General features: G+C 42.8%; 1 protein-coding gene across 7 annotated transcripts in view; it reads left to right on the top strand.

Moving 5' to 3' along the window:
* The window catches only part of LOC109994164 (SRY-box transcription factor 13), a 44,671-nt gene that overhangs the window by 27,781 nt on the left and 1,319 nt on the right, over nt 1-15,571 (top strand). For 4 of the 7 annotated variants that reach the window (XM_065955359.1, XM_065955358.1, XM_065955360.1 and 1 more), the window contains 12 exons: nt 973-1,189; nt 1,308-1,410; nt 2,343-2,429; nt 3,257-3,429; nt 3,594-3,710; nt 3,842-3,956; nt 7,345-7,421; nt 8,588-8,753; nt 10,511-10,629; nt 13,126-13,228; nt 14,442-14,612; nt 15,184-15,400. In XM_065955359.1, coding sequence (XP_065811431.1) covers nt 974-1,189; nt 1,308-1,410; nt 2,343-2,429; nt 3,257-3,429; nt 3,594-3,710; nt 3,842-3,956; nt 7,345-7,421; nt 8,588-8,753; nt 10,511-10,629; nt 13,126-13,228; nt 14,442-14,612; nt 15,184-15,400 — 1,664 coding nt within the window. In that variant the 5' untranslated portion in view covers nt 973. The remainder of the gene's footprint in view (nt 1-972; nt 1,190-1,307; nt 1,411-2,342; nt 2,430-3,256; nt 3,430-3,593; nt 3,711-3,841; nt 3,957-7,344; nt 7,422-8,587; nt 8,754-10,510; nt 10,630-13,125; nt 13,229-14,441; nt 14,613-15,183; nt 15,401-15,571) is intronic. The other 3 variants (XM_065955357.1, XM_065955356.1, XM_065955355.1) reach the window with 3 other exon arrangements.

The raw sequence follows: 15,571 nt of genomic DNA, 5'->3' as shown, positions 1-15,571 counted from the left end.
AGCGACACACCTCCAACCCCTCTCCACTCAGGAAGGAGTTATGAATTAGAACGCACCGTATATAAACCCCATTAGGCGGACAAAATTGTAATTTTCTTGAGTAGCAATTGTGTCTTGCATTGTTGTGTTAGCAGGCTAATGTTAACACACTTTAGTTAACTCATTTTTTTTTTTTGTATTTATTTATTTGCAGTAAGGGGGAAAAAAAAAAGCATATTAAACAAATAACAAAATAGACATCATTCAGTGCAGGAAGAGTTAGAAAACGCAAAGAGCTTATTTGAAGCCTCCGCCTAAATACATACATGCACATAATTTGACACAGAAAGACTGTGATATAAAGACACTTACAAGACATCCAAATAAGCAGTGAGTATGTTATTCTTCTTTTCTCTAGTCTTTGTCACAAACAGCTTTATACACAAGGCCGCCCCGTCCATGTAAACATGATGTAAACACAGCTCTGACAACAACACAGCCAGCGGGACTCGAGCTTCTCACTCATTGTAGACAGTCGTGACTCAGAGAGACATTTACACTGGATTTCTGCTGTATTTATGTCTCACATACAAACTTCATGGCATTGCCATCAGCCTCAGCTGTACTTTGTGTTAAGCGAATTACTAATGTTATATGTTGACCGGGTAAAAACAATATACCTACCAAATATCAGCACATTAGCATCATATTGTGAGCTGATGTTACCATTTAGCTGAAAACAGTTCTGTTCCCAGTTGTATCCTAAAAGCTCTTTTTTAATTATATTTTTCAATCACTGGACCAAAAGACTGAATCAGTTTCCCCCTCAAGCTGTTTTAACTTGTTATCTTTCTGCTCCGGTTGTAACTTTATCTCTCTCCGATGCCATTGATCATATCAACAATGGCATTAAAAAGTGACATGGCCTGTGCCCAAACCGCAACACGCTGTAAGCGCTACCTTCACGCGTGGGTTGTGTTTGTCTTCCCACAGAATGGTTGAGCCCAGCCCTCCGGCGCTGCACCTCCTCTCCGGCGGGGATGTCAGCATGGCGGCTGTCGGTGTCAAAGTGGAACAGGAGGAGTCTGGCGGAGCGGTCGGAGTCATCACCAATGTGAAACCTCCCAAGACATCTCCCTCGTGCGACTGGTCAGCCAATCATCCGCTGGAGGCCCGCCAGCTGACCCCTCCGCTCTCTTGCTCCCCATCGGTAAGAAAAAAGAGACATGACAGAGTGAGAATAACTCTCTCCGGGTATTTTAGAGTACTCTTTCTTTTCCTTCTCTGATGCTTTGGTAAGTAAACACTCTCTTTCTGTGTCTTAACAGGAGGGCTCTCCAGGTAAAGAGCTGCCTCACAGGCAAAGCCCCCTGGGACTGAAGGAGGCCAGGACACATGACCGACCAGAAGGACAGTCGAACTTCAAGGAAGGTCCGTCCAAACTTTGAACATGTTCTCTTTTCTTTAAACGACTTTACATGAGAGTAAAAGACTTCCATGCTTTTCAAACAGAAAGCGATCTCTTCTCTTTAAAGACATAGCTTCTGTTATTTAGAAGGAGAATCATGAGCATGGGGACTTCATTCTAGTTCTGTTTATTTAGCGAAACAACTCAGGAAGGACACCAGGTTTGATATTTTGCACATCGCTTCTTATTGATACAATATGCAAACACTCGTCTAATCAGTGAAAGTTTTTAAAGATCGGAAATGAAGGATTTAAGATATTGGTGTTGATCTCATTCCTGCACATGTTTTTTTTTCCTTCTCTCTTTGAAACAGTTGGTTACAAACGTCCGTACAACTTATTGCATCGACCACACTTAGATGACTCTGTATCTTATGTATTTAAGTGCACTACATTCTGCCGCCATTCAGCAGTGAACAATGCAGCCTGCTGAAAATCGATGCGTAGAAGTGACAGTTTGTCTACTGAAGCGAGGGTGTTGTTATTTCTTTCTGAATGGATTCTAAGGGACCGGGTGTTTTAAGCCTGGTTTTCTTCATCGTCCACTAACAGAGTAAAAGGCTGCTCTGTGAGTCGCCCCCCCAAGCCTCTCCCTGCCCTTAAGTCTTTCACCAGCAGGCACTCCTCGCCTTAAATTTTTCTCAAGCTCTTTCCACTAGCTGACCTTGGATTGTTCGCTGTTCAAATATTGATCCACTCAAACACTCAAAACTTCTCCCAGACGCACAAACAACCTCTGCCCTTCTTCAATCAATTCCATTAGGAAGGCAGAGGAGAGGCTGAGAGAGTAGTTTGGTGTCAGATGGGTTTTATTTGACAGAAAATGTTTTTTCTTTCATGCCATCTAGTGCAGCTCAGTGCAGTTCTGCTGAGTACCTCATGTGTTCTGTTAACAGTAATGCCCACCATTGAGAAGCTGCTGAATGTCGACTGGAAGGAGAAACTTCTGGATAAAAGCTCAGGGTGGGCAGGACAACTGAAAGGTCAGTTTGCAGTCGCTACCAACATCTCTTCACCACTTTATTTACTGCTTTCATACCAGTATTGCATGTTACTGGTATATTGTGCAAATATCTGCCGCACTCTTTCAGTTCAGATCTGCAGAGAGCTGCTTCCCTTTCACACACATATCTCTTGAGTTTCTGACCTTCTGATTAAATTAAGTGCATATGTTTTTCACCTTGTGTTTTTCACCTCAGTCATGTTCAATAACCTCTTTGACATACCTGCAATAATGTGATACAGCACAGGTTGGATGTCATAATCGTTTGCTACATCTGTATTGTTTTAAAGAGGACATATTATCCCCCTTGTCTACCTTTTCAAACAGTCCCCTGTAGTCTAAATGAAACATCTGTGCTGTGCTTTGGTCAAAATATAACATGAATCAAGCACCAGAGGAGGTTTGTGGCCCTGTATAAACCAACGCTCTCAGAACGCTCCGTTTTGGTGTGTGTGTCTCTTTAAATGCAGTGAGCCCCCTCCTGAATTTTCCCTGTAGACATCACTCCTCTGTAGTGAGAATAAAAATGGCAGACCTGCTGCAAAGGTTTCGATCTAGTCTGGGGGTGGAGTCCATGGGTGGAGATATCAGGGGAGGGGAGGGGATTTTTTTCTTTTACCACAATCCCACTGTGACATCACAAGGAGAGTGAAGCAGTTTCCTGCATTGTCTGTTGATAAGCAGCGTCTTTTTTATTTTCCTTTGTCACTGTCCCACTGTTGGATTCACACTCAAGCTACAGCATCTCCTAAAAAAAAATCCACAAGCTGTTTGAAATGAGAAAGCTCTCCTTTCCGACTCCTCCAGGAACCCCGGAGTCCCTGGCAGAGAAGGAGCTCCAGTTGTTGATGATGATCAACCAGCTGAGCGGTCTGAGGGAGCAGCTCCTCGGGGCTCACTCGGAGCAGAGGAACATGGCCGCCCTGCTGCTGGAGAAACAGCAGCAGCAGATGGAGCTGGCTCGACAACAGCAGGAACAGGTAACGGTCACAGGTGTCTAATCACTGAATCTGAATGTAATAGACACACAGAACAAGTTGTAGGTATTTTTGCTGTTGGGGTTCAGGTTGAGTTCTTGAATGAAGCCCTGATCACACTGTCAAAAAAATGATGTACGTGAAAATGACCATGTCCTGTGTCTCAGATCGCCAAGCAGCAGCAGCAGCTGATCCAGCAGCAGCACAAGATCAACCTGCTCCAGCAGCAGATCCAGGTCAGCCCCTCTCGAGACCTTACACACGTCTATGCACACTTCAGACAGGTGCATGACCATGGGGGGTTGTGATATATATATTTATGAGAAGTTCACACAGCAGATCAGACATCTGTGTTTGACGAGGAGACGACGCAGGAGCATTTACGTGAGTTGTGTTTGTTTCTGCCTCGTCCCAGCAGGTGAACATGCCCTACGTGATGATCCCAGCTTTCCACCCCAACACGCAGCCCCCGCAGGTCACCTCTGAGTCCCAGATGACCCTACCCCTGCAGCCGATCCCCTGCAAGCCAGGTAGGTCATCGAGCTAACACACACAGGTTTCAGCGCTGTGGAGAGGAGACGGGTCGGGACACATTGGCTCGCATTAAATCACATAACCACGGATGAATAGCAAACGCAACGGGGGAAAAGAAAGTAGCCTCAGGGTTGTTCTCATATGGACAAGTCTTCAGTCAGTTATGTGAAGCACAACTGGCAGCAAAGCTTACTGGGTTTAATAGTCACAATTCATGTTTCTTTGCTAACTTTTTTAGGATATCAAATGCTTTTCAAAGGAGCAAAGGAAGTGTTCGTACATCTAACTAGCTCATGAAGTTGGTGCTTAGGACGACAAACTATCACTTGAAAAAGACAAAAAGAAAATAACCCGCACACTATTCTTGCTAAGCAACACAAGGTTATTAGAAAAAATCACAACGTTTCGAGTCCCTCTGAATCTTTGTCATGTGTATTCTCAAACAATTCCCCAACGTGATCTTTAAGTAGACAAAGCTCCACCTACTGTGTGTGCTCAGGTGTGGGACATTTAGTATAATCACAAAGTGTCTCTCAATCAACAGCAGTGACATGCAGGCAGAGTCACTCACAACCAATATTCACAAATAAGAAAAAATGAAAAGTTTCATGTCACGAGGTGAAGATTACTCTCGACTCGTCCGCTGAGCTGTCCAGGAGATTTTTTAAAGTGAGGTGAGACATTCAAAGGCGCAGAGGGGTCGTCCTTTTTTTTCCGTCACTGTGACTACAGGGAGACACTGAGGAGACTAATCTACAAGATAACATGATAAATGCAGTTTAATGTATGCATTCATTTCTGACCTAAATCGCGGTTTAAACCAAATTCAGTCCCATCATTCACTTCCTCACTGTCCATTTTAAAACACTTTTTAATCAAGTGAATGAATTATGACGGGCTTCCTCTTCTTCTTCTTTCATCTCTGTCATTCTTCCCCTCCTTTTGTGAAGGAAGAATAAAAAAAAAACTGGACTTCTCTGAAAACGACTGAAAGCTTTTGAAGGTCAGAAACTTTTCTGCTGAAAAGTTGTGGCCACAAAAACAAACAGCACCATCGATGCTGGAGCATCTCCTTGCACTGCAGCTCAAGGCCCATTTTATAGAAAAGGAAAGGCATTCGTGAGATACAAATGTATGCTTCAATTGAACAATGTGCCTGATCGCTCCTTTCATACACGTATGCTTGCACAGTTAGCAGGCTATAGAGGGCACTGCGTGGAGAGCTGTGTGCATGCTTTCACGAGTCTTAAAAGCCGGGCTTGTGTGTGACCTTGTCTCCTCCATCTTTTCAAAAACCTAAAAGACACAAGGCCAGTCTTTAAAACATTGTAGGCGGAATTTGCGGATAACCATTTATTTGCTCTCTGAGGAATTTAAGTGGCTATGTTTGAGTGTCTCAGAATGTTCTGACGGATAAATAAAAAATAAATAAAAACGGTCGGGTTGTTTGAAAGAGGTCAGAATAAGTCAGCTATTTGATGGCGTCTTTTATTTGATGATAAAGACGGATAAAACAAATAGCTGTGCAGTGGTGACCTCTATTTGTTTGAATTTAACTATTAGAAACTTGTTCTATTCACAGCTTCTTTTTTTTTTTCAAGAAGTAGTCGAGTTCAAGAGAAGGGAGAACTAACTCGTATTTGATCTCAAATGAAACACAATCAAAGTCTATTGTGAAACCACGTTGGAGAGTCGCCTGTGTTCCTTTTTCGTCTCAGTGCACATCACCTCTACGACAGGCTTACACAAAAGTCTGTTGTTGTTATTTGAATGTAATGTATTGACATGTTACAAAGTTAGGAAAAAGTAGAGCCATGGGCGGCTTTGGGAAGGTGGTGGAGTCGGTCGTCTCTCAACTGGAATGTCGGGTTGGCTCCCCAGCTCCTGCATGTCCGATGTGTCACTGGGCAAGATACTTAACCCCTGATGACGTTTTACATGTAGCAGCCTCTGCCATCAGTGTGTGACTGTGTAGGTGTGACCTGCAGTGTAAAAGCACTTTGAGTAGACAGAAGACTAGAAAACAACTATACAAGGTCCAGTCCATTTACCATTTACCATTTACTGTAGGATTTCACAATCTATGTTGCCCATTCTGATGGTCGGTGTTCAGCTACTTTTCTAAATTCTGTGATAATGAAGAGAACAAAAAACAATTTGCTTAGCGTGCAAAACTTGAAGGTCATGGCCTGCAATGCTTCATACTGTGGATTTAAAGCAAAGCAATGTGTTGATACACTATGGGGTATTACAAATCCACAAATCAACATCTTATCATTCATTTATATTTAATGTTTAAAAAAAAAAAAGCCTTATTTGGGCGCAGGTGCCACAGTGGTTAGTGCGTGCGTCCCATTTACGAAGGCTATAGTCCTCCATGCGGGTGGCCCAGGTTTGAATCCGACCTGCGGCTTCTTTGTTGCATGTTGTTCCCCACACACTCTCTCTCTCTGATTTCTGACTCTAGCCACCGTCCTATCTCTCCAATAAAAGCACAAAAAGCACAAAAATGAATCTTAAAAAAAAAAAAAGTTTTATTGAGAACCAACAATCTCAACACTGATGCTGTTCCTCCCCGTGGTACCTTTAACTGTATCATGTTTTATGTTGGAAACTCAAATTGTATTGTATATATATATATATATATATGTGTATTTGTGACTAATGAACGCATGTAAATGGATTATATTCAATTCTACAATGCCAAAAAACATCCGACAAAGGGACTGCCGATGAAAATTAGCCTTTTCGGCTAACTCGGGTACGTTTACATGCGTAATGTATGTATTTAATGTAGACTGTCCCTTTTCAAATAAATAAATAAACCTCCCAACGAGATATGGCCGTAGAAGATGGTTTGGTCTCCCATTACGTCATTTTTTTTTACTGATGCTCATAGTGTAATTAGCATTACTCATGGGGTGGTTGTGGCTAACTGGAAGAGTTGGGCGTGTCCCAACTGGAACGTTGGGGGAACAATCCCCGGCATCTACAGTCACATGTCAAAGTGACCTCCAGCCAAACACTAAACCTGTAATTGCTCCTGCTGCATAGTCAGCGCGTGTGAATGAAAATGTGCGTAACGGCTGCAGAGCCTCTTCACAGATGAAGCTTTGAACGGATGACAGATTGACTGATTTAACCCCTGATTGTATTAGTAATGTCAGATATTTACAGATTTTATTTACAGACGCTGCCTTCTGAAAGGTTTAGCGGCTTGCAAATCCGTTCAATCCGGCCCTCAATCTTCTATTGCACATTTCTCTGATACTGCTGTTGTTAGAGTTACTCTCTGGTATTTGATTGTTTATTAGATTTGAATCAAGTCTTAGCTTCGATCAGTAATGCTGTAATTCATACATGAATTTGCACCCCTTTCCACAGCCGTGGACTACCCCATGCAGCTGCTGCAGAACCCTCACCCCACCTCTGTCAAGAGGAGCAGTGGATCCTTCAGACAGGTACAATTTTATGACAGTATTGTTTGTCATCCATTTCCAAGTTATTCTAAGGCCCTGTTTCCACCTAGTGTTTTTTGTCCGGGCAGAAATGCGTCAGCTGTCGGCTCGGGGAGTGTCTGCATGAAGCGTTTCTGCTCTTTAGAAGAAAACCGTTGCTCGTCCGTCCTGTCTCTATGACAACAGTTTGTTGACAATAGCCGCTGTATGACCGACACGGCTCCGTTACTTTTTACTGCATGTTTTATATTTGAGATCGTCTTTTACCAAAGCATACTCGGAGCAAAGAGGATGTGAGTGCAAGATACGATCTGCAGGAGGCTAAAACTACAGGGAATATCATTCATTATCATATCATTTTGAAAAGAGTGCCGTGCCGTCAACAGCGCCTTTCTGAAAAGTTGAAAGATCTTCAACTTGACAATCAGAGCGGCCGCAAAAAAACAGCAGAGCACTTGTAAAAAAAAGAAGACGCTGGGCTCTTTCGCTGCTTTCTTGCTGAGATCGCTCTCTACCCATTGAAAACAACTGGAAAAATCTCTGGGTGGACACGGGGCCTTAGAGTATAAAAGCTTTTTCTCAAGTCCCAAACATACAAATATTATACTGCCAATATTGCCAATATGTTTACTGCGCAGTGTGTGTGTGTGTGTGTGTGTGTGTGTTCATGTACTGTTTACTTAATGCCATTTACTTGTGGTTAAATGCACAGTAAGTGACACCCTCCAGATTAAACAGAGAATTTTACTTTGGGGCACTTAGGGAAGCTGAAAAAACTTTCTGAAAACACCACACCCTCTGTTCAAAGATTTAACGTGTGTGGTATAGACGTGTGTGAGGGTGCTCATACATGTGTGTGTGTGTGTGTGTGTGTGTGTGTGTGTGTGTGTGAGAGAATGTAGCGTGAACTGTATTTGCACGCCTGGTTCTCAAGCAGGGATCCAGCAACACGGCTTAAAAAAAAACAAAAGGGAAGAGAGGATGAGGGGAACACAAAGACAAAAGAACCTGGGACGCTTCAAAGGTGTGACGGATGCGCTCCGACATGCCAAATCTGCCGTGCATAACCGGAATACACGCACACACCCTCCGCCTTTTGTGGTTTACGCCTGAATGTGTGTCGGTGGCCCCACCCCTGCTCATCGCTCGCTCTCACTGTGTTTTTTCAGGAAGCCAGTCAGCCCTTGAACCTGACCTCCAAGCCAAAGGGGCTGGAGCTGGGGAAAACACCTAGTCCGCAGGGCCTGGAGCTGGGATCTCTGGGGATGCACGGGACCTACAGACCCAGAGACCATCATAGAGAAGTGAACCACAGCCCGTCTCGATCTGCCCTCAGTGAGTCCCAACCCCCCCACACACCTGACTGATACACTCCTTGATAGAAAGTATGGCTCTATAATTGACTCATTTTAATTAGTTTGACTAATCCTGCAGAGATTTCTAAATGTCACAACATTTTTATCACCAAGAGGCTGCACCCAAACCAACTCTTCTTTAACTTTTCTTTGAATTTAGTTTATCATTAAAAGAGTTAGCATCTTTTTTTATTTGTATCTTGGTTCAAGCCATAAGACTACATAAAGAATGGACAGCGCAAACAACTCGCCTCAAGCCAAGCCAAAAAGACGTAGAGCTCCCCCTACTGACTGGTTGCGGTAAAGCTCATGAACCACCATGTTAACAGATGGGACACAAGTCAAACTATAAAATGAAAACACAACTTTGCACCTGGTGTTGTTGTGACAGTGATCATCATGCTAACTGTGCTATTTGTGTTAAATTCATTTTTTTTCTGAGAAACATTTTTTTATTAATTATTTGATGCTATTAAAAGGCGTAAAATGCCGTGATTGACAGCTCGGTTGATGCGTGTGGCCCCCTGCAGAGCTGCCTGCACTGAGTAGAGTAAAAGAGGAAACATAATGAACACTAACACAAGAGCCCTGGAACTTCCAATAACCGTCAGTGTCTACTTCAAACACCTGACAGAACCTGTTCTGCTGTGGACTGTACCGACCTGAGGGATCCACAACATTTCATTAGTAAGATAAACTTGTGTTTCGTAGTGGGAGTGGTTTGACGGCCGTCCAATCACTATTGAGCAGACTTTGGCTACAAATGCGCAACGTCAGCGCCCGTCAGGGGGGTAATTGGCGTCATCTTTGTTAAGCAGAAGGAGGTTGAGGCTCATTGTCCATCTGTATACAGCCTATGCATCAAGTACTCAGGTGTCTCGATACACAGTCGTGCATACATAGTGTATCACTGGACTTTCCACTGATGCGACTAGACCTGAAGTTGACAACAAAGTTAAAGGAAAAGAAGCTTTCAAACTTAAGAACTACAATCTGTGCAGAAAAACACAAATAAACAGTGAAGGAAGAAAAGGAAAAATTACATTAGCGCTGTTTGCTTATTGAAAATGCAGCCAAAAGGAATTCAAACTCTTAAGGCAGAAGGCATGGTACCATCCACATGGTGTGATAAACCGAGAATCTCTGTGCTATTCAGACTACCCACATTTATGAGCTTTTGGTAACAATCAGTACTGTAGCTACATTCAAAACAGGAAATGCAGATTAACAATTTATGCTAAATAGACACAATTTTAGTAGAATACTGAGGGTGTCTGTACGTTTACTGAATGATGGATGTGCTGGTGTCATCTCTTAATTTTCAACAACTTAGTCCTAAAACTGTGCTACTAATACAAGTGTAAGCTATGGTATGCTTGGTATCTGTGAAAAGCTCTTTGACCTTGGCTTATACAGAGAAAAGAATGTCATGTTATGCGCTATTCAGTGTTTTATGGAAACACATGCAAATCCGTCTGATTTTATCTCAACTCTGCATGCCTCATTCTCTCAGATAAGCTGAGTTTGTATAGGCTCTACCTTCCTCATATTTCCATCAGAAGGACATAAAGGTGATTCTCATCTGCGTGTCGGGGAAGAGTTGTGAAGCTGTATGTCACACGGGTTTCTTCAGTGCAGCCGCATCCAAAGATTCAACTGCATTGATCTTCATTTACCTCATCAGCATCATTCACATCTTTTCTTTTCTCCTTCTTGCTCGGTGTTTTTGTTCTTCAGGTTTCCTCGGAGATGGAGATGTGGTCACTCAGGCCATCCACGACGCCCAACTGCTCCTGAGGAACCACAGCGCAGGAGGACGAGAGAGGGAGAGAGAGAGGGACAGCGGGGGAAAGATGGTGAGCTAAATGTTCAGACTACACAGTGCCATACCTATTCCAGACCTCCTGTCAGACATGTTTTTTTTCTCTCATGGCTTAATAAGCTCACACACTCTGACGTTAAAGCCACACGGATGATCCGACCATAGCAGTGTGAGGGATAAGCCGTGATTTGAATAAACACAAGGTACTTGAACAAGCGCCTGTAAACAGCTACAACAAGCCCACCTGTCAGTCAAATTAGCCACGTTTCTATTTATGAAAATGTACGCATACCACTTAGCCTTCATATAATCAAAACGGATGAGTTGTAAAAATACATTCACCCCACTTCTGCATGTTCAGATAAAGAAATGAGCCACTGAGACCTAAGTTGTTTTATGCACCAGGCTGTAAACATCTTTAACTCTGCTGTACGTGTAGGCCAGCAGAGTTACCAGGGCTTTTGTAAACAGCCTCTAGTGGACACGTTAGGAACTGCAGGCCACACTGGCTTCACTTCTCAACACTGGAGTTTCTGCTTGGTTTAAACTCACTATTAAGCTTTGTAATGCTAATTCAGTGTAGGTGTATTACTAAAAACAACTTTTTTAACATTGTTCCTATACATTGTTATTATAAAATATCTAAATAAAACATGTTTTACAGTAAATGTACACGTGCCACACGGAATTCTGAGGTATCGATCAACCTAGCGACCCTTTGTCAAAAAGAATTAGAGCAATTTAAGGTCCAATCTGTAAAATATCTACTTAATTAAATGATACAATGACATCACTATACCATCAGACATTAAGGAAACATGCTAAGTTGAAGTGCTGGCTTCTCTGACAACAACCTTCTAACTTTAGATTCTGGTCCTGAGTGTTCTGTTTTTATTTTGACCAGACAAAGGTAGACGACTTTAAGGCACCCAGACACGGCCGTTTTTGACACCCCTCAGTTTGCCTCGCAAACGGCACACCAACAGGTGTTGCAGCGATGGAAGCGGGCGAGAGAAGCCCTCTGCATTTTTCTAGTATGCTGCAAAACCAGAAACGTGCTCAAACTAGGATCAATATTGGAGAGGCTTTTGAAAAATGGAGAGAGGTTAGAAAGCAGAAAGGTTTCAAGATTGATGCAGAGCTGGTCAAACGCTGAAGCTTCCATTTCCATGTCAGCGTCATGGCAACACGCATGCCCGTTGACTGTAAGGAGGAGGGGGCTGGGCGGAAGGAAGACAGCTCTCTACAATGTTTTGAATTTTAAACGCTACGCTGTGTCAGAGCTGCATATTGCTCCTTTTAAAATGCTTAAATGTTCATAAAAGGGTTTTATATCACCACGTGTTCAGATCTTGATACGAGTGGTTCAGATTCAGCTGAGCAGACTGTAGAAGTGGAAACATTCACAGTCCTACCTCCTCTGTTTCTCTGGCTGACATGAAGTGGGCTTATCGGGGGGTTAGAGTCAGGTTTAGGGTTTCAGGGAACCGTGCCTCTTAGGGTTGAGACCAGCTGAAAAATACCCCAGCTGGAGTGGAACCACACACAGAAGCGCATTGTTAAATACAGCTCAGTGAGTTTAGGTGTTTACTTCTGAAAAATGCTGCTGAACACGGTGAACGATCAAACACAGACGCTATGCAGCTACATAATAATCATAGCTCTTATTAACGGCTGTTAATCTCTTGTGAGTACATGTGCTACAGTGAAAGGTGTTGTGCAAGAACATGACTTTGGTAGTAAAAGCAAATGAAAAACAAAATGTTCCTCTTGCATGACTTTTAACTTTTGTAGTATTTCCAAGTGCTGTTGAAGCACCTCGCTGACTCCTGGTTGTCATATTTTTGTTTTGGTTCTTGTAAAAATTGTCTTCTATTCCGGTCTTGGTTTTCAGTCTTTGAGGTGGCTGCAGCTTTGGTCTCAGCCTCGTCCTTAGGCAACAGCTGTTGCAGCCTCACAATACCACAAAGGCCTCAGTGTGGCATTGACTGAGCCACCTGCCTGCTTTCTTTGTCCACAGTAATACTGTACTCTGGAGCTCCCCCTCCTCCTCCTCTGTATTCTCCTGCTCCATCTCGTCCTACCTCCGCTGCTGCTTTAACACCATCACTGATCACTGACCTATTTTGGTATTGCACTCCTATGCATGGAAAATGAATAATGTTTAACAGCATAGCGGTGGATGATAGAAAAGATGGTGGTGTGATAGTTTTGCAAATTCCGAGTTGCTACATTCCCGCCTCTGCCTTTTCTCCTTCACCTTTCCTCTCTCAAACAATAAACACCATTCTTTCACCTCCGTAGTGTTGCACTTTCCTTTCTTTGCATTTATAGCCCTGCATTTAAACAGCAGCTGATACGGCGAGTGCGCGCTCTCTTTACCTTAAATAGCACTCTTATGTAGCACATGCGTGCCCTGAACATTGGGTCATCTTTTATTGCAGACAAAATTCAAATCATCCCTTTGTGTCGGTGTGAATATTCCATGTCTGACTTCCTCCGTCATTGTCTTTTTTTTTTATGTCTGCAGGAGTATAAAAGTTCTTGCAGCGAGAGAATTTCTCACTCAGAGCGGCGTGAAGACAGTCAAGGCCTGCCGCCCACCGAGGACCACCTCAGCAGTGACTCTGAGGGTACGTGTCCCCGGAGCAGCTTGTTTTCTATAAGGCTTTATCTAAACTGATGCAGACATAAGATGTTGAATGAATAAAAAAAAAATACCCCCAAGAAAAGAATAAACAGACTTACATACACATCAAAACAGTGAAATAAGAGAGAGAAAAAAATTTAAAAAAATTAAAATAAAATAAAATAAAATAAAATAAAAATAAATAAATAAATAAATAAATAAATAAATAAATAAATAAATAAATAAATAAATAAATAAATAAAATAAATAAAATAAATAAAATAAAATAGAAAACAAACAGACAAAAACAAACAAAAAAAGAGGAGAAGGATATAGCCCCTATGTTCAATGAAAATGAAATTTATGTGCATATTTGTGTGACAATACCCATGATATATTTAAATTAATCCAGTGTAGAAATGTGGAAACCTCAATTTGCATTGAAAAAAGTTTCTAAGCCATGACCGCACTGGTGACCATAATGGTGTAATAAGATCCATGTGGGGTTCTTTAGCTTATCCCCACAGAAGAACCCTTTTTTTGGTTTCTCTTGAAACTGTCTCTTCAAAGAGTTCTTCCTTGGTCCCAAAATAAAGGGTTAAATCTAAAACCACTTTTGAAAGGATCCTTCTAAAACCCTCCAAAAAAGGTTTTCCTTTTCTGGTGAAATGGTTCCATCAGAACACTTCATGGTGGGTTCTATCACAAAGCGCTCAGCCTTTATAGGGCTGTAAAAAAAAAAAAAAGAAGACACAGGTTCTACCAAAAACCCTTTGCTATTCCAAAGGGTTCATCTAGGACCCAGAGTTTATCATGAGCCCAGCCAGGGGGAAGACATTTAATATTGCTTTAAAAGATGGTGATTGTAAAGTACAAAAACAGGGCAATTAGTTTAAAAACGTGAAAGCTATAACATTCAAATCCTCCAGTGGGATTTGTAGACAATTCAGAAAAGTCCTCCATCCTGGTCTGCCCCTTCATGTCCTCTGCATCGGTGGTCTCAGCACTCCTTGTGTTAACAGTTCAAAGTGATACGGCTCTGAACTCAAATTGTTTTTTTTGTAATTCCAGGTTAGATGCTATTTAGCTGAAACTCTGGTGTTTATTTACCCTTTAATGACAAGATTAAAAAGAGATATAATTAAGGGTGAATGAGCAACGTGTTCCAAACCAAGCAGTCTGATGTGGTCGTCTCACTAAACCCCTCTTTCCTCTAGGTGCCCTGCCCGTCTCGGTCGCAGGCAGCTATGCCGAGGCCCGGCCCCCTCCCTCCTCGGGCCACATCAAGAGGCCGATGAATGCCTTCATGGTGTGGGCCAAGGACGAGCGCAGGAGGATCCTGCAGGCCTTCCCTGACATGCACAACTCCTCTATCAGCAAGATCCTGGGTGAGTCGGTGGCTCTATTCTGAGACGCTGCCCTGGCACATGTGAGGGCACAGACAGCCACCTGCTTCTCCCCACCAGACAGAAACATGCAGACACACACACACAGACACACACACACACACACACACACACACACACACACACACACACACACACACACACACACACACACACACACACACACACACACACACACACACACAGAAACATGCAGACACACACACACACAGACACACACACTGGCCTGAATCCCTTTCCTTGAAATAAACATTTACATTCCTTTCTATTGTGGCAAGGTTGTTGTTGTGAGCTATCCCTTTTTAACTGATACACACAGACATGCATGCAAATTCTGCAGAGTCATATGAACCATTTATGTTGATTTATTTAGATTTTGGTTAAACTTATAACTGCTTTAGTGTCCTACTATTGGCTGTTCAGTACACTATAAAACTAGTATCATTAGGATCCATGTCCGTGCCTGTTTTCACACTGATGGTTCTATTTCAAGCCTGACTTTTTGTTTGAAAGCCTTCCTGGTTCTTTTTGTAAAATGTGCCTTCATCTTTAGGCTCCAGGTGGAAGTCCATGTCCAACCAAGAGAAGCAGCCTTACTATGAAGAGCAGGCGAGGCTGAGCAGGCAGCATCTGGAGCGCTACCCGGACTACAAGTACAAACCCCGGCCCAAGCGGACCTGCATCGTGGAGGGGCGGAGGCTGAGGGTCGGCGAGTACAAGGCCATGATGAAGAGCAGGCGGCAGGAGCAGAGAGCCACCTACACACACAGGTAGAGACAAACAGCACCAGCAGCATTCCTTTTTCATTCTTGAAAACAAAAAACAAAAGTGCACTACTGAGCTTTTGTTTGTCCTTGATAATGAATAGCCTCCGCCACCATCGTTCCTCTAAACTCCTTCACCTACTTGAGCTGAGAGATTGGAACTGTTTGAAAAGTTTT

Source organism: Labrus bergylta, chromosome 5, assembly GCF_963930695.1.
Source record: "Labrus bergylta chromosome 5, fLabBer1.1, whole genome shotgun sequence".
In the NCBI taxonomy this organism is placed as follows: domain Eukaryota; kingdom Metazoa; phylum Chordata; class Actinopteri; order Labriformes; family Labridae; genus Labrus; species Labrus bergylta.
Note: the sequence above shows the minus strand (reverse complement) of the source record. Positions and strands in the feature narration are given on the sequence as shown.